We start from the raw sequence: 19,382 nt of genomic DNA on the forward strand, positions 1-19,382 counted from the left end.
ATTTTTGTTCATCTTTTTATATGCTGATACCCCAGACATGTTGCAAGCAGAAAAGATAGAACAGAAAGCAGAGATAGGAAGAAGGTGTAGAAAGGAGCTGTTGCTGTATATCTCTTTTTTTTTAAAAGTAAACAAAAAAAATAATGTGCACCAGCTTGTCTCTAAGGACTGTTTCCACAAAGGTTACAATCCTTCAGTGCAGAGCTAATTGCTAACAATGCACTGAATGCTCTTAATGCGAAACTATCCCGCTATGCTGCCAGCCAATATGTGACGAACGCTGGTGTCAGATTCCTGCCCTCCTCGCTAACTTTGCGACAAAGGACCGGCCAACCTCACACCACGCTGTCACTTACGTAACAATGCCACCCTCAGCTGCACCCAGCACAAAGATTTTCCAGCTTGCAGGACCACAATCTAGGTGCGGGCAGCCTGAGAGCGATTGTCACTGGGCTAATTACACAATTAACCCTTTAACTGCCACCACCCCCGTTTATAAGACAGAGCCGGGGGGACTCGTAATTTTAGCAATACCAATTATAAGTTTAGAATAAGCGCCTGCAACACACACTGCCACCACAGACAGGTCTGCTCAGTGCCTTACTCTACCACAGTAGCGCCCTTTTAAGAGACAGGTTCGTTTATAGTTTGCATCAAGAGCTTTAAAGACAAGGTTAACACTTTTCAACATAAGGATTTATTATGAAAAGGTCAAGGTTGGTGCGAATAAAACATTTACAGAAAAGATGTTTAAAAAAATAAAGACAATATACAGCCACAAAGAAATAAGGTAGAATTGGGAAGGAAAAATACTTGCAGTTAATGTCCAAGGGTTGATCAGAGTTCAATCGATAAGCAAAGGTAATCGGTTCTCAAACTTGGCAGATGTTCCTGCTTGGATGGTAAAAGGAGAACTGACCATTGCCTTGGCCTCTCCTCTTTTCTGTCAAATCAAAGGGGGTGTTGACAGCGACCAGTGACCAATCGTCTGGTCATCTTGTTTAGGGGTTGGTTGCTGGGAGGTGTCTACACTCATGACCCTGTCCCAGGTACACTTTGTTATACATATTCATATCTCTGCCTCTCTATTGTTTATAGACTGCAGATATCCATTTTAGTGATCAGCATGATATTTGCTTCAAAACAAGTCCACACATGACAGGTTTCCCATTTCAGGGTTACCTAGGAGCAGTAAGGGGTCCCAGTGGCTTCCCATATGACCTGACATAGGGGTGTTTGGACTTGACATGTTAGAAATTATCCGAGGAAACTAAATATATCCATATTATGGCTGTGCTATGAGGGCTTTGAAAGTTATAAAAAATGTTATAGTTTCAACACTTTACTAATCTGTTTGCACGCTATCTGGTTGGAAGTATTTACGACGGGGATCTGTTAGTTCTCTGCATGGAGAGGGTGACAGTTTTACGACAGGCCGGAATACCTTGCCAGGCAACTTGAGCTTTGTGTATTGACCTAGCCCGATTCTGTTTTCTCTGCTAAGATAACCTTTCTTTCCTTTTGAAGATGTTAAGACATTTGGAATTCCTAAGACAAGGGAGGGGGGAGTTTTTACAGATGTAAGTAAGTTTACAAGGTAGCCAAACTGTCATGGCTGCGTTCCACACAAAATGGCAACTAGTTACAATATATCCTGGCTCAGACGTGATATCGTTACAGTTTGCGCCATGAGTTGTGGCGCACACAGATGCGCAACGGCCGTTTTCATATTTGTGCATTTGCACACGTTCAAGTGCTCTGGTTCACTGCACCCGCAAAATCTTAGTAAATGTCAAGCTGCATAGATTTATCTGCATAAGTTGAACAGGTGCACCTCTCAACTCGACTTTTTTTTTTTTTTTGCGCTTCTATGGTTTTTTTTAAGGCTATTTGCACACAGGTCATGTTAGCATTAAGAAAACAAAAAAATTAAGAAAAAAAAATGCGTGGGGGTCCTCCGAAATTCCATACCAGGCCCTTCAGGTCTGGCATGGATTTTAAGGGGAACCCTGCGCCAAAAAAAGAAATGGTGTGGGGGTCCCCTCAAAATCCATACCAGACCCTTATCTGAGCACGCAACCAGGCAGGCCACAGGAAAAGAGGGGGGAACAAGAGAGCGCCCCCCCCCTCCTGAACCGTTCCAGGCCACATGCCCTCAACATTGGGAGAGTGCTTTGGGCTCCCCTCCAAAGCACCCTGTCCCTGTGTTGATGAGGACAAGGGCCTCATCCCCACAACTCTGTCCGGTGGTTGTGGGTGTCTGCGGGCGGGGGGCTTATTGGAATCTGGAAGCCCCCTTTAACAAGAGGACCCCCAGATCCCAGCCTCCTCCCTGTGTGAAATGGTAAGGGGGTACTTTTACCCCTACCATTTCAACAACAAAGTGACAAAAGTGTAAAAAATGACAAGAGACAGTTTTTGACAATTCCTTTATTAAAGTCTTCTTCTTTCATCTTCTTTCTTTTGCTATAACATTTTGGGGCTGATTTACTAAGATGAATGCGCTGCTCTGGTTCATACCTCAATTTGTGCGCCAGATAAATTATTAAGTGAGCGTATGCATAAGCACAACAGAGGATAATATGCAATAATAGTATCCCATTGATAATAGCGCACGCCGTATCAATAACAGTCCATTCACAAGAGGCAACACAACTTCCAGCGTGACTTTGGGAGGCAGCGTGACTTTGGGATAGCAAAAGAAAGTCAAATGTATCTTTTCTTCCATTTGTGAATCCACACTTTGAGCCACAAAGTATCTTTCCATTTTCTTCCAAAAACAAAACCAGCAATGTGATAGTGTTTCCCACACCCATGCTCTTCCAGAATCATTAATCAGAACAATTCATCTTAATAAGGACATAGAAGGCATGTTATTCATTTCTCAATACTGAATTCCTTTGTATCCATCTTCATAATTCACTCTCGCTCTCTCAACTTAAGCCAAAAAAGATATAAGATAGAGATAAATATCAAAGGATAAAGTCCACTAGATGAAATGCGTTGGTAGAAGTCTTGTGCACATGGGAAAGTAGACTGTACACACAAGTGGGTTCAGCTTAGGTACATACCCAGGTGACAAACGTGGGGAGACTGCTATATTAGACTGATCAGTCATCAAGCAGAATATGGAGAGCAGTGTCTGCAGAGGTTGTATATGCAGTGGGAGAATGTTACTCTTAGCTGCCTGGGGGAGACTGCTGAGCATTGCTGTCTGAACAGTGAAACCTGCTATCTACTTACTCTTAGTTGTGTGGGCAGGGTACCTTCCCACATGCATACGTTTCCTCCCTATGGATTTCATCCAATGGACTATATCTCTTGATATCTATCTCTGTCTTTATGGTCTATCTCTTTTTGGTTAAATTGAAAGATTGAGAGTGAATTATAAAGATGGATACAAAAGGAGTTTGGTATTAAGAAATGAATACCAAGCCTTCTAGACCAGTGGTTGTAAAGACTGAAGTTTTTTTTTTTACCTTCATGCATTCTAAAACCTTTGGTGTGCAGCTCTCCCCTCAGCCCCCCTTATATTTACCTAAGCCCGATCTCTATCCAGCGATGTGCATGAGAGCCAAGGCTCTCCCAGGTCTTTCGCTCCTTATTGGCTGAGATGCAGCAGCAGGAACCATTGGCTCCTCCTGCTGTCAATAACATAACATAGTGGCTTGCTATGGGGGCACTCGGCGGGGGGCAGCGGGGACTCGAGAGGAGAAGGATCGGAGCTGCTGTATGCAAAACCATTGCACAGAGAAGGTAAGTATGACATGTTTATTTATTTATTTATTTTTTTCCTTTACAAACTCTTTAAGCTTAAGGTCAATAAATTTGATGAGAGATTGTGGAATATCAGGGATGCAGTGAGCACTATGAGAGCAATGGTTTCATTTTTGGAAGGAAAAGGAAAGATTCATTGTTGCTTAAAGTGTGAATGGATGCACAGCGGTGTTTATAATATGGATAGGATAAGATATTACATTTGACAAGTTTTTCAATTGTTGAATACTTTGTCTTCATGGACACTAATGTAACACGTATTGTTTTTTTGTGATGTTTTGAAGTTATTATGTCATAGTGCACTGTATTGTTTTATTATTTTTTAAGGTAGGAATTGTATTTGCACTTTGTAAATAATTTGTAAAAGTGTTTTATGTACACTTAATCAAAGCTGCATTTAGTGCTCATATATCAAGGTAGCGCAAATGTATACATGTATACCTTGTCATTCTTCTTTAAAAAGGGGTATCCAACCTTACATAAGAAGTCTTCACCAGATTCATCACAGCTTACTCCTGGCTTGTCCTAGGGATTATTAAAACAAAACATGACTTATTCATATAAATACGTTCATCGTAAAAAATCGTTTCATCGTTCATAGTAAAACTATCATAGTAAAAATGTCTGACTTACACATGAAAAAACATGAAAATCATAGCATGTTATTTTACACTTAACCAATCATGCTGCCAGTGTCCTATTGGTAGGCTAGAGAAATAATTATGTGTGTAGTTTGCTAATGTCATACAAATATACCATGGGACCAACGGGTCCTTGGTTCAAGTCTTGACCAGGACATTATCTGCATTCTCCCTGTGTGTGGGTGTACTTCAAGTACTCTGATTTCCTTCCACATTCCAAAGACAGTTTTTTGGGGCTTTTGTCTAAATTGGTTCTAACATTTGTGCTAGGTCTGAAAATCTAACTGCAGCCTTCTAGGCAAACCTTGGTAACACTCTGTCAAGTGGCTAATGCAGCTCTGGTTCTCATGTCAGACATGGAGTCACAGAAAAAGTAGGGATCTGTGGTTTCAAGTGCACCAAGGTCTTGGTCATGGTAGCAGCAGGCAGGATGGGCTATACCATGAGAACATTTAAAAAAGAGCTTGATGCATTCCTAAATAAACAAACAAAAATAAATAACCTAAATAAACAAAACATGGATATTTACATTTACAGTATACTGTAGGTCAAGGGTGTCAAATGTAATTTTTCATAGCAGGCTGCATCAGCAGTATGGTTGTCCTCAAAGGGACGGTGGTATCTTTAAGACTATATAAATGTATATGAATGTATATACTTTTTATCATAATGAATAATTGCCTCTGCATTCAAATATTACTGGTTTTAGTAATACTTTAAAACTTAAAATGTGAAGGACAGGTGCAGACTGGCACAGAGCCCACTCACTCTCCTGTAGCAGGTGATGCAAGTATGAAATTGGGGGGTCGCACACCACCGATATCATACACAATAAACTTTGTTGGAGAATGCTCATGGTTCTGCTATGATGTTCTGCCTGAGCAGTCTACAATAACGTTTCTTGTGAATGATACCAGCAATGTGCGACTCTCCTTTTCAACTGGCATAGAACTGTATTATTCTCATAGAAATAATAAACATATGTCCAGAGCACCACTCCCCCCCCCCCCCCTTTACATTAGATGTCAAGTGTCCCAACCCCACCATCAGAAGTCAAGAGTCCCTTGAAAGAAAGTGCAGGGTCTGGAGGAGGACCAGTGGGGGGCTGGAGTCGCCTTAATGTTAAGACCAGGGGAAGCGGAGACGATGTGGTCCTGCAGCTGCACTGAAGGATCTGTAGGAGGAGTTCTGTTCTAGTCTCTGCTTCCAACTGTTGAGATGGGGGGTGCAGAGACAAGCATCTTTGCGGCTGAACAGAGGATCAGAGAAGCACAGGATCTGGCGGAGGAGTGCTGTCTTCCCCCCTGCTGGTTTTTCTTCTATTTATTTTCTTTTGGTTGAACTAGGTGAACTTGTGTCTTTTTTCAACCTAACTATACAACTGTGTAAATATAACAAATAATTGTAAAACTCTGGCTATCCCTTTTAACGCTATCAAGTGGCAATCCGCAACATGTGGCAGGCTACGTGGCAAGTGACAATCCGCAACATGTGGCATGCTACGTGGCAAGTGACAATCCGCAACGTGTGGCAGGCTACATGGCAAGTGACAATCCACAATGTGTGGCAGGCGACGTGGCAGGTGACAATCCGCAGTGTGTGGCAGGCGACGGGCAAGTGACAATCTGCAACGTGTGGCAAGTGACAATCCGTAATGTGTGGCAGGTGACGTGGCAAGTGACAATCTGCAATGTGTGGCAGGTGACGTGGCAAGTGACAATCTGCAATGTGTGGCAGGTGACGTGGCAAGTGACAATCCGCATTAGGTGACAAGTGACGTGGCAAGTGACAATGTGCAGTGTGTTGCAAGTGACATGGCAAGTGACACCCTCAGGGCTCCCACTGATTCTGCATTATGGTGAGTTGAACCATTTATTTTTATATTACAATGTAATAATAGAAATAATGCGCTTCAATCATCCTGACACCGTAACAACCATGGTGCCATGATGATTGAAGCGCCAATACCAGCCATTTCCCCGATAAATTGCCCCCAAAAAAACATATTTTCTAGCAGTGCCCCTCCCGAGACTAGACTCTGGATCCGCCTCTGCCCTGTCATAATATATATATATATATATATATATATATATATAATCTTTCTTCATGAATTTAGGCTAACGTGTATTTTGCTATATTTCTTTAGTGAAAATAACCAAAATCAGTATATATTATTTAGTCTGTAGGAAAGTAATAGAGTCCAGAATTGATGGTATATATCTGTAAATTGATCAATCCCGATGTACTGGCAGCCACTGACTAATGTTTCTTGAGGCCCGAAAATGCCAGAACAGTACAAATATCCCCCAAATGACTCCTTTTTGGAAAGTAGACAGTCCAAGGTATTTAGTAAGATGCATGGCAAGTTTTTTCAATTTGTAATTTTGTCATAATTTTTGGGAAAATTAAGAAATTAAAAAAATGTTTGTTTTTTTGTTTTTTACAGTTTTTACATACTGTTACCAGTGCAGTACAGCATAATCATATGACTGGTGTGGCAGTTATCAGGGACACTGACTGGTGACAGTATGTTAAAAAATATATATTTTTTCAATTTTTTTTTATTATTAAATGTTTTCTTTTTTTTACATACAGTGACCAGAGCAATACAGTGTTACCACAATAACACTGTACTATGCTGGGAACGTGATCAGGATTTTTTTTTTTTTTTACACATTATGATTGCTTACAGTATAACTGTGCATTTTACAGTTATAAGCAACCATTTTTCCTGAATGAAAACCACTCATTCAGTGTTTAGCATTGTGAAATGCTGTGATTGGCCACAGCTAATCACATGGTACAGATGGGCTCTGATTCCTGTCTGTACCATGTGGTGAATGGGACCAATCACAGAGCTCATCAGGATAGTACACAATGAAAGGCATGTAACAAAGCCTTTCACTGTGTGGCCACAACTGGCCAACCACAGCAGATAACATGGTACCTGCAGTGGGCCAGTACAGGTATTTGTCATCGGCATTGTCCAGTAGACACGGTGATATCACAGATTGTGCCAGAGCACAATTGTAACACACATTCTGCTCTTATGCCGTGCATGATATAATAAAATCAGATCACAGAAGTCAGTCACAGAAGTGGGGGATGTGGCGACACAAACGTATCTGTGTGTCATTTTTTTATCTCACTAAAAAAAGGCAAGAGGATTGCTCAGAGTTGGAGTAACTCTTTGTGGCAAGACTGGGCACAGATGGCTTGACATCCTCTACTGTATTAGATGGAAGTCTTCATTAACTGCTTGCTGCCCGCCCACTGTTAAATGACAGCAGGGCGGTGCAGCTCTCGTTCTGGGACGCTGTCATATGACGGCGTCCCATAATGGCCGCTCTCGTTCGCCCACGGGGGCGCGCAGTGCGGCGGACACGGTGCTATCCCGATCTCTGTAAAGAGCCACGTCCGCAGGTCTTTAACATTGTGATTGGCTGTGACCGATCAAAACCGGTCACATGTAAACAAGGAGATGCTGATAATCAGCTTTCCTCACCTCAAACTGACAGAATGTGAGGAGAGGAGAGCCTATCAGCAGCATCTCCTCACAGTGGGACATTTAGGGATGTAATCAGGGCACTGATGATCAGTGCCCTGATTACAATAAATAAATGCAGTGTCACAAAACACTGCACAACATTGCCCACCAATGCCAGCATATAATGCTCACCAGTGGCAGCAATCAGTGCCCACCACTGCTCACAAGTGCCACCAATCAGTGTCCATTAGCGATGCAAGTCAGTGCTGGCAATCAGTGCCGCCTATCAGTGCTGCCCATCAATGTCGCCCATTAGTGCCACCCATCAGTACCCATCTGTACCACCTATCTGTGCCGCCTATCCATGCCCATTAGTGCTGCCTATCAGTGCCCACCAGTGCTACCCAACAGTGCCCATCAGTGCCATCCAACAGTGCCCATCAGCGCCACCTATCAGTGCTCATCAGTGCCACATATCAGTGCCATCTATCAGTGCCCATAAGTGTGGCATATTAGTGCCTTCTCATAAGTGCCACCTTCACATTAGTGAAGGTGAAAAATTACTTAGTTACAAAATTTACTGACAGAAAAAAGTAAAACATATTTTTTTTTCAACGTTTTTGGTCTTTTTTTGGTAAAAAATAAAAAAACACAGCAGTGATTAAATACCACCAAAAGAAAGCTCTATTTGTGTGAAGAAAATGATAAAAAAAAAAAAATCTGTTTGGGTACAGTGTGGTATGACTGCGCAATTGTCATTCAAAGTGTGACAGCGCTGAAAGCTGAAAAACGGCTTAGGCAGGAAGGGGGTGTAAGTGCCTAGTAGGCAAGTAGTTAAAAAACATTTTGTTCAGGTTTACTCACCTCTGTTTTAGCCCTTATAATATTGGGAGTATATTTCATTAATACTCTGGAATTATAAGCGCTATCACCACTATTCTTCAAAGTAATGGTGACATTAAATCTGTCCCTTCCATGCTGTACAATCATCTCATCAAAGCTGTAAAATATTTAAAGAAAGCAAACACATTAATTCATAAGGCAAACATTTTAGTTTACTGTTTTTAAAGTTTTCTCAAAATTTACTCCAAATGTTCATTCTTTTTTAGTATTTCTCTATACATCTATTACATTCAACTACTAAAGCATTGCAGTGATGTTTACAGGGAAGGACTCTGAAAGAGATGTACAGAAGTAGATCAGTGGTTTCTCAACTAGGGTTCCATCAAACCCTATGGTTCCTCCAGAGGTTGCTAGGTTTCATGGTTATGCAATAGAGTTCGTCTGCTTACCTGTCTCCATGTGTTCATTTCTAGAGACCAGCCGAGCCTCACCTGACTGCTTTTATAATCCATCCTCTGGCATGGCTCCACCCTAGCTCCTATCAGACTACTCTATATTAACCTGTGCACTGCTAGCCAATCCTGCTGATCTACCTTTGTGTGTTAGCTTCCTGTTACCTGCCGTGTGCTCTTCTACTGTTTTCCGTTACCGACTTTGGCGTGTCCTGACTATCCCTGTTTGCCTGTGATCCTGACCTTTTGGCGTGTCCCCGACTATTCTTGTCTGCTTGTGGCTCCAAACTTGGCTTTGTGCCTCACCATCCCTATCCTCCTGTTGCCTACTGTGGGTGTGAGCTGGGGGACCCTGGGGGTCGCGACCTGGAGCCAGTTGCAGCCAAGTCCATCCTCACCACTCGAGGCTCTGGTGAACACCTGCTGGCTCTTAAACTCCGCGCCCCAGGGAATCTTGCGCTCTAACCCTGGTGGGATTCATCTTGGTGTTCTGGCGGCCCTGCCTTCCTATCACCTTGACCCCTGTCCGCAGCAGTCAGCCGTAGGGTCCACAACCTTGCGGTGCACTCCTAAGCCCTACGGTGTGCATCTGTCACCTGGGCTCCAGGTGACCTGACACCAGGGGTTCGAACAGTTTCTGACCCTCCAATTCATCCCAATGACCACAAGTATAAGGAGCATTCTTCCCACTGACCATCACACTATATTATGAGTTGTAGATATAGTCATTTTTAGCAGTGGTTCCCTAAGGCCGGAATTGAATTTCAAGGGTTCTTCTGTGTTGAAAAGGTTGACAAAGGCTGATCTAGATAATGGCTTTGTCAATGGTTTCAATTAGGGAAACTATATATGAAAGGAAACAACCAATGCTGTGCTTTCTAGATAGTCAATTGATGGTGGGGAACCCTTGTCATATATATATATATATATATATATATATATATATATATATATATACATACATACACACACACATACATGTTGAAGCTGAAATTCGGGATTAAAAAACAAACAAAAAAACACCCTTCTATTGGGGGTTTCCAAGAAGCTTGGTGGGGGGGGGGCAGTTGCAAAGCATAGAGGATGTCTGCCAGAGTAAGAAATTAGGAAGTATTTAATGAATGTGTCCTCCAGAGCTTAATAGCCCGAATACACGGTTAGAAAATCGACCGAACGCTCGATAGCCAACCAACAGGCAGCTAGAAACATTTATGACAGAAGAGACCAGTAAGGTCTCTTCTGTCATAAAAACCCTGCCCATCAGCGGTTTTTATTTTTAGAATTCATTTCCACAGTGAAGGAGAACTTCCCTCTCTCAGTCAATATTGACTATTTTTAATCCTTATGATGCTAGCATTGGTAAAATGATAGGAAAGTATATTATATTTACTAGTTTTAATCTTTCTTTTTTTTTTTTTTTTTTTACATTTCTTCAGTTATTTCCTCGTTTCCATGCCTAGGCAAATTATGTCATACATAGGAGTTTTCAGGAGGGGGCACACCCTCCTGCCTACATGCTTAAGTTAAGAACAGATGGATTCCAGGAAGTAAATGCTACATGAATCTCATGAATCTTCTGCCCTTACTCAAGATGGTCACGGCCAGGAATGCTAGGAAGTGATTTCTCAACAAAATAAAGCATGGAGACATGGATGGATGGGGGAGTCAGTTTTGGATTTTAAAAATAAATGAAATAGCATTTTTGATTTGTGGTGCTCAGATGCAGCAAAGTTCCGCTATAATGAGCATTTAACCCATGCAGTTTGGGGAAGCGGCACTGCAAGAGTATTTTTCTCTTGCCCGGAGTGGGGCTTTAAAATGAAACAGCACAAAACATTAGTCTAACAAACATATCAACTTAAAAATAGACATAAAATTTACCCAAATCCGTCTATCTATTGTTTCCTCTTAATAAAAATTCAAACACATCTTATCCATTGTAAAATAATTTTACCTTTGCTCATCCACACTTAATTGAGCATCTAGAACAAGGTCACTGATGCATGTTTTATTAGTACCACAGTCCATGGTAAATGGGATCTGTAAAATGAGCAAACAGGTACTTGTTAGGATCTGAAATGTAAGAAATGTCATTATCATTGAATTAAAACAAAAAATGTTCTGTCCAAAATAATATTTCGGCCTGTGAGAAGGGGTATGCTTTTTTTAGAAAAATCTCCTCACTGTAGTTCTTTAAAACAGTAGATCATTGTCTGAAGATTCGGGTGCATCTTTCTTGTGTTAGCAGGGGGCGGAGATACAACAGTGTACTGATCTTCCCAGTAAAAAGCCGTGCCGGGGGCTGTCAGTACAAGTCTGATCATTGGAGTAAAAAGAAGCAAACTGACCACGTTGGGATGGATGTGCTTCCATGTCCTGGTGTGGCCAGTTTGAAATAGGAAGGCAGGGGGACTGGCAGGATCATCAGGTATTTCATACAAAGGAAGCAATACAAGAAACAAGTTTCATATTAATAAAAGTACACGGTAACATGGACACATATCAGAAATATTAAATTTTGGGGTAACATAAACTTTAACCCCTTTGCACCTAAGGGTAAAGCAAATCTAAGTTCCTATGCACAATTTGCAATTTTGACTTATATTAGGAAAACTATCACAACTACTTTTTGCATCCAGGTGAATTATACCGCATTTTTTCAGGACAAATTAGGCTTTGTTTGGTGGTAAATTGTAATGGGTACTGTATCTCCTGATTTTTATCAAAGGAAAACTGGCCCAAAGTAATATATATATATATTTTTAAATTTAGCTGTATATTTCTTGCTACTAACATACCTTTCAAGCAAAAACAAAATGCTCCTGCTCCTGACGATCACAGCAATACCACATATGTGTATGTTAGTTGTTGTTTGTACTCGTAGTACATACCTAAAACAATAGTGCCCATTTTGCTTTTTTTTTACCCTACCTAAAACACACTGACACTGATACTATAAAAAAATAAAATAAAATACTGACCCTGACCTTTGACCCTGACCTTGACCCAAACACTAACCCTGGCACTGACCTAGATCAAACCTTGATCTAGGTAATTTTAGTTTTTTTTCCATTTTATTTTTTTCTGATTATTTCTTCTTATTTTTTTTACGCACAGGAGAGAGAGGGGCGACAAAGAGAGAGTTTTTGAGAGAATCGGGAGTTCCGGGTCCCAAACGTTAGTACAGGGCTTCAATCAGAGGCTATCACAGCGATCAGGTGACCTGAAATCGGAAGTTTCGGGTCTTGATCATTAGTACAGTGCCTGGAGCTCTCCATGAAACTCCGGTCTCTGTGCTAGGAGTGCATTGTGTGGCTCCCAGCACAAAGGGAGATACGCAAATATGCGGCCCCACAGAAAAAAAAGCCCACTCCAGTGGGGCCATATATTTGCGTACGGTGAAGGAGTTAAGTATACACGAGGATGGGGTAGTGTTAAATTTCATAGGCAAAATACAAAAAATCAATACACTGAAATACATTCAAATTTATATGTTTTATCCCTTTAAAAAGCACAGAAAAATACCTGTTAATGTTGTGCGCTCACAGCTTCCTGTTAGTACTGACAAACACAGTAGTTTTGCTGCACTGAAATACCAGCCGACATTGACTCCCAAGAGCCCGCTCACACACTTTTGGAAGATGTAACATGCCTGCGTCAAGAGGAACTAAGCTTGCAGCAGCTGTCCCAGCAAGAATTTTACAATCCCGGTGATAATATTACAGGCCGAATCAAAAGCTGTTTCCCACTACAAGGTAATAAAAAATCTAATACCGGGACATGCTGTATAGGGGGAGACACTTTTCTAGACCAACACAAGGCGACACATAATTGTGAAGTGGAAGGAAAATGATAAATGGTTTTCAAATTTTTTTACAAATAAATATATGAAAAGTGTGGCATTCATTTGTATTCAGCCCCCTTGACTCGGATGTCTCTAACTAAAATATAGTGGAACCAAATGCCTTCAGAAGTCAACTAATTAGTAAATAGAATCCATCTGTGTGTAATTTAATCTCAGTATAATTAGATCTGTTCTGTGAACCCCTCAGGCCGCGTACACACGCGGGGACTGTTCGCCCAACTTTGTCCGTCAAACAGTTTCGGCAAACAGTCCGCTCAAAATTAGCATGGACGGACATGGCCACACACGACGGACGAACAGTTTGCTGAAACCGTGCGTGATGACGTGAACGGCACGTACGACGGGACGAAAAATACGACGTCCTATACACTGCATTATAACTTTCGGCGTGAAAATCCTTTCTGAGCATGCGCGCAACTTTGTTTGACGAACAAGCCTACACACGAGCGGACTGTTCGCTGAAACAAGGTTTCAGCGGACAGTTTTTCGGAAATTCCGAAAAACCTTGTCCGTCAAACTGTCCGCTGAAACTGTCCGCTGAAAGCCCACACACGAGCGGACTGTCCGCCCAAACACTGTTCAGCGGACAAAGTTGGGCGAACAGTCCGCCCGTGTGTACGCGGCCTCAGAGGTTTGTTAGAGAACCTTAGTGAACAAACATGAAGGCCGAGGAACACACCAGACAGGTCAGGGATAAAGTTGTGGAGAAGCTTAAAGCAGGGTTAGGTTAAAAAAAATCCCAAGCTTTGAACATCTCACAGAGCACTGTTCAATCCATCATCTGAAAATGGAAAGAGTATGGCACAACTGTAAACCTAGTGAAAAAAAGGGGTGGAAGGCCTAAGTTTGAGCACTTGCCCTTGCATGGGCATGTCTAATTTTTAATGTATATTTTGTAACCTAGTTTTTATGAATACATAGTAACTTTTTTGTATTCATCCACTTTGTTTAAGAATAAACTGTATTATCTTGATTCAAGCGTTAGATCACGCGCCTTCCACCCCTTTCTTTCACTCAGCCTTCTTCGGACCACCCCTTGTCAGTTTAGGCAGCGGGGCACGCATGCTCATCCTCTACTACCCACCATTCGAAAGTACTACCATTCTACATCAATACTGCCTGCACGAGCGCCGGAGAAATACTTTTTCTGTTCACAATTGCAAACCTACCAAGACATGGCCATCCACCTAAACTGAAAGGCCGGGTTGAGCATTAATCAGAGAAGCAGCGAAGAGGCCCATGGTAACTCTGAAGGAGCTGCAGAGATCCACAGCTCAGGTGGGAGAATCTGTCCACAGAACAACTATTTGTTGTGCACTTCACAAATCTGGCCTTAATGAAGAGTAGCAAGAAGAAAGCCATTGTTGAAAGAAAGCCGCGATAAGCCATGTGGAGGACACAGCAAACATGTGGAAGAAGGTGCTCTGGTCAGATGAGACCAAAATTGAACTTTTTGGCCTAAAGTCAAAACGCTATGTGTGGCGGAAAACGAACACTGCACATCAACCTGAACACACCATCCCCGCTGTGAAACATGGTGGTGGCAGCATCATGTTGTGGGGATGCTTTTCTTCAGCAGGGACAGGGAAGCTGGTTAAAATTGATAGGAAGATGGATGGAGCCAAATACAGGACAATCTTAGAAGAAAACCTGTTAGCCCTTGTGCACACGGTTGGACATTCTGACGGAAAATGTCTGATCGAAACCGTGTTGTCGGATAATCCGACCGTGTGTGGGCTCCATCGGACTGTTTCCATCAGAATATCCGACCGACAAAGTTTTAGAGCTGGGCTATAAAATTTTCCGACAACATGATCCGATCGGACAAATTCCAATCGTTTGTAGAGAATTCCGATTGGACAAAGTGCCACGCATGCTCAGATCAAATTCCTAGACCAAAGCTATTGGCTACGAGCCTGAACGTAGTCCCGTTGTAATGAAATAACGGCATCATGTTACAAACGAGCGGATTTTCCGACAACTTTGTCCGACCGTGTGTATGCAACACCAGTTTCGGACAAAATCCGACAAATTTTGTTGTCGGAATGTCCGAACGTGTGTACAAGGGCTAAGAGTCTGTAAAAAACTTGAGACTGGGGCAGAGGTTCACTTTACAGCAGGACAAATACCCTAAACATACAGCCAGAGCTACAATGGAATGGTTTAGATGAGGCATATTTATGTGTTAGAATGGCCCAGGTAGACTTAAATCAAATTGAGAATCTGTGGCAAGACCTGAAAATTGCTGTTCACAGACGCTCTCCATCCAATCTGACAGAGCTTGAGCTATTTTGCAAAGAAGAATGGGCAAAAAATATTACTCTCTAGATGTGCAAAGCTGGTAGAGACATCACCAAAAAGACTTGCAGCTGTTATTGGAGCAAAAGGGGGTTCTACAAAGTATTGAATCTATCACATAAAATCCCAATAAAATACATTTACGTTTTTGATTGTAACATGACAAAATGTGGAACATTTCAAGGGGTGTCAATACTTTTTCAAGGCACTGTAAATGTAAGATCGTTCATATGCAGTTCTGTGTTAAGTCTGTACTTACATATGCATTTATAACCCTCGGATGTTCATTGCTGAGAACCGGGCCTTCTTCTGGATCTTTAAAATTGAACTCAACAGAAATATTTACAGAATTCAAAAAATCTGGCTTTTCCTAGAATAGAAAAGAGAACACATGTGTGAAAAAAGTGGCCACATGGACAGGCTACATAACAATACGTGCCTATTCACTCATGTATTTTAAGTAAAAATCCCATTCTTTGGTATGTGGCCAGTTTTCAGTTGAATGTGCTGTTAAAGGGAATTTATTAGGCCCATTCATTCTTACTGCATCACATCGTTTGTAAATCTGGCAAGCTTTGGAATCTGTGATAGATATATTCATTTTAATAAACAACTCCATGGTACTTCTTAATACTTTGACAAACAGTTCAACAAAATGCACTGAGACTCTGCTTGTTGAATTTCCACCTAGATCAATAGTAATGAAATATTGTATACTTTTAGTAAGACAATGGATCTAAGTTGGGATAATGGTAAATACATGTTGAGGCATAAGCCACAAGGAGTAGCAGTATATGCAGTTGCTGATGAGCTCTGTACTTGCAATCAAAAAAATAACATTAAAGTTCATTCATTCAGTTAATTTCTAGTCAAATCCCATTTTTGTCAATCAAGCCACAATGAAGGGGGTGTTCTTGGACCCCTAAAATGTATTGGATACTTTTTAGATTGTCCCCCTGACTTTTATTGGAAGTTGTAACTGGCCCTCTTGGCAGTGGTGTGGTACTTCAATTTCAAGCTGCCTGCCTGATAATTTACATTAATTTCAATACTTTCAAATAGCAATACCTGTGATACTGGTTCAGTTCTATTTTTCTACTTTTCTAAATTATACAGCACTGTCCGAATTTTATGTTGCTTGTAACCCCCACTGGGGAGATTCAATCTCTCCATTTGTCCTGGTGATCATTGCAACTAAGGTGTCCATTTATGAACAGTGAAATCTATTCACTGCTTCATTCTCCGGCATTCACAGAGGAGATCTTTCTCCTCTATGTGCCGGTTTATGAAGCAGAGTAGATCGCTTCACATTCATTATATATACATGTAAATGCATCATGTGTGCACTATAGAGATTGACTACTATGTTCCCCTTTGTGGCAGAAGAATAAGGGGTGGCTAAACTATGTATTCGGTCTCTTATAGCACTTTTATGCTAAGAACACTTATATAATTATTTTATATAATTATTCTCATTGATTGTTCATCATCTTTTTTGAATGTTTATTCTTTGTAGAGACAACTGTACATAATCTCCTGTAAATTTTACTCCTGAAAAAGCGATCACCCGACGAAACATGTCGAGTTTGAATCAGTTCGATCGTCATTTTGTCTTCCCCTATTGTGGATGATTGACTATACGTCCTACTGCTCAATTATTTTATAGAGATTTGTTTATGTGTAATGTCCATACTTTGTTGTGAGGGTTTTTTTCTCTATTAATTGTGTTTTTGCATTTCTCTGATAAATTTATAGATTTTTTTTATATGAGAGTTTATGTAAGTTCTAGCCGTACCATGAAAGTCCATAGTTGCCCTAGATTCTCTGCCATCCAATTTTTTTCATGTATATGCACACACATTATATGCCCATATATACATATATACACATTATATAAATATATAATATATATATATATATATATATATATATATATATATATATATATATATATATATATATATATATATATACCGTATGTACTCGAGTATAAGCCGAGATTTTCAGCCTCTTTTTTGAGGCTGAAAGTGCCCCCCTCGGCTTATACTCGAGTCACCGCTGTCTGACTGCCCGAACAGCGTGTCGAGCAGACAGACAGCGGCCATTCTACCTTTCAAAAGCCGCGCCTCCGCCTCCGCCTGTGATAGGCGGAACACTCAATTTCCCAGCAGTCAGTGTTCCGCCTATCACGGACATCGGCTCATCCTCGGATGAGCCGATGTCCGTGATAGGCGGAACACTGACTGCTGGGAAATTGAGTGTTCCGCCTATCACAGGCGGAGGCGGGGCTTTTGAACAGGGGAATGGCCGCCAGGGCGCCGACGAAGAGCGGCGATCCTGGCATGGGACGACACGGAGGCTCGGGACGGGACGACACGGAGGCTCGGGACGGGACGACACGGAGGCTCGGGACGGGACGACACGGAGGCTCGGGACGGGACGACACAGAGGCTCGGGACGGGACCGGACGGGACCGCTCGGGACACAGGTAGGCTGGACACACAAGGCTGCACGGACACACACACACACACACACACACACACACACACACACACACACACACACACACACACACACACACATACACACACACACACATGGATGGATGGACACACACACACACACAGGGATGGATGGATGGATGGACACACACACACACAGGGATGGATGGATGGACACACACACAGGGATGGATGGATGGACACACACACAGGGATGGATGGATGGACACACACACAGGGATGGACGGACACACAGGGATGGACGGACACACACAGGGATGGACAGGCATATCTCACCCTCGGCTTATACACGAGTCAATAGGTTTCCCAGTTTTTTGGGGGTAAATTGGGGGCCTCGGCTTATACTCGGGTCGGCCTATACTCGAGTATATACGGTATATATATATATATATATAAATATATATATATATATATATATATATATATATGTATATATATATATATATATATATATATATATATATATATATATACATAAATATGACAGGGGGACATGGTTACAGTGTTGGGGGGTCTGAATGAGGTAGAAGGAAGTTAAAAATCTTCCTCTTTCCTCCTCAGATCCCCCCACATTCCCCCCCCCCCCCCGATTCTCCACCTCTGAGCTGGTGAATCGGGGAGGTGAATTCTGACACAGATCACCAGTGAAGCGCTGAGATCGCAGCTTCATAAACTGTCCGTTACTGTGTCAGTCAATGAGGATTCTCCATGAGCAGAGATCATCGGTGGGAGAACATGTTCAAACACTTCTCCCCCCAATTATCTCTGTTTCATAAACTGTTTATGGACTGTGATTAGCGGCGATCCTGTGGATCACTGCTGATCACTGCTTCATAAACGGACACCTAAGACTGAAAATGAAAAACATTGGTGTCATCACTGGACATAAAATTGAGGGGTTATCTTCCAATAAGGACGTTGTACACACGGTCGGACATTCCGACAACAAAATCCGTCGGATTTTGTCAGATGGATTTTGTCCGAAACTTGTGTTGCATACACACGGTCGGACAAAGTTGTCGGAAAATCCAATCGTACGTAACGTGATGGCGTTATTTCGTTACGACGGGACTACGTTCAGGCTAGTAGCCAATAGCTTTGGTCTAGGAATTTGATCTGAGCCTGCGTGGCACTTTGTCCGATCGGAAATTCCCTACACACAATCGGACAAAGTCCGATCGGATCATGTTGTCGGAAAGTTTTATAGCCCAGTTCTAAAACTTTGTCCGTCGAATATTCCGACAGAAACAATCCAATGGAGCCCACACACAGTCGGATTATCCGACAACGCGGTCCGATTGGACATTTTCGGTCGGAATGTCCGACCGTGTGTACAAGGGCTTAGAGGCGTCCTTACTATCTAGGTGATATTTGTTGTGTGTATGGGACAGGAGGTGAGGGGCTTCCCAGTTCTCCACAGGTGACAAAAAAAAGCCTGACAGGGGGTTTAATCCTTCTTTATGCTATGAAAAAAAAAAAAATGGGAGGCGGTTTAGA

General features: G+C 41.9%; 1 protein-coding gene across 1 annotated transcript in view; it reads right to left on the reverse strand.

Annotated features, from left to right (window-relative positions):
- The window catches only part of ITGA1 (integrin subunit alpha 1), a 223,978-nt gene that overhangs the window by 34,192 nt on the left and 170,404 nt on the right, over positions 1 to 19,382 (reverse strand). The window contains exons 18-21 of the mRNA XM_077462760.1: positions 15,623 to 15,733; positions 11,155 to 11,240; positions 8,770 to 8,905; positions 4,219 to 4,302 (exon numbers count right to left, since the gene is read on the reverse strand). Of these exons, the coding sequence (XP_077318886.1) occupies positions 4,219 to 4,302; positions 8,770 to 8,905; positions 11,155 to 11,240; positions 15,623 to 15,733 (417 nt within the window). The remainder of the gene's footprint in view (positions 1 to 4,218; positions 4,303 to 8,769; positions 8,906 to 11,154; positions 11,241 to 15,622; positions 15,734 to 19,382) is intronic.

The sequence above is a fragment of the Lithobates pipiens genome, unplaced genomic scaffold (assembly GCF_037356315.1).
Source record: "Lithobates pipiens isolate NorthernLeopardFrog02 unplaced genomic scaffold, aLitPip1_a1.2 Scaffold_3, whole genome shotgun sequence".
NCBI lineage: Eukaryota > Metazoa > Chordata > Amphibia > Anura > Ranidae > Lithobates > Lithobates pipiens.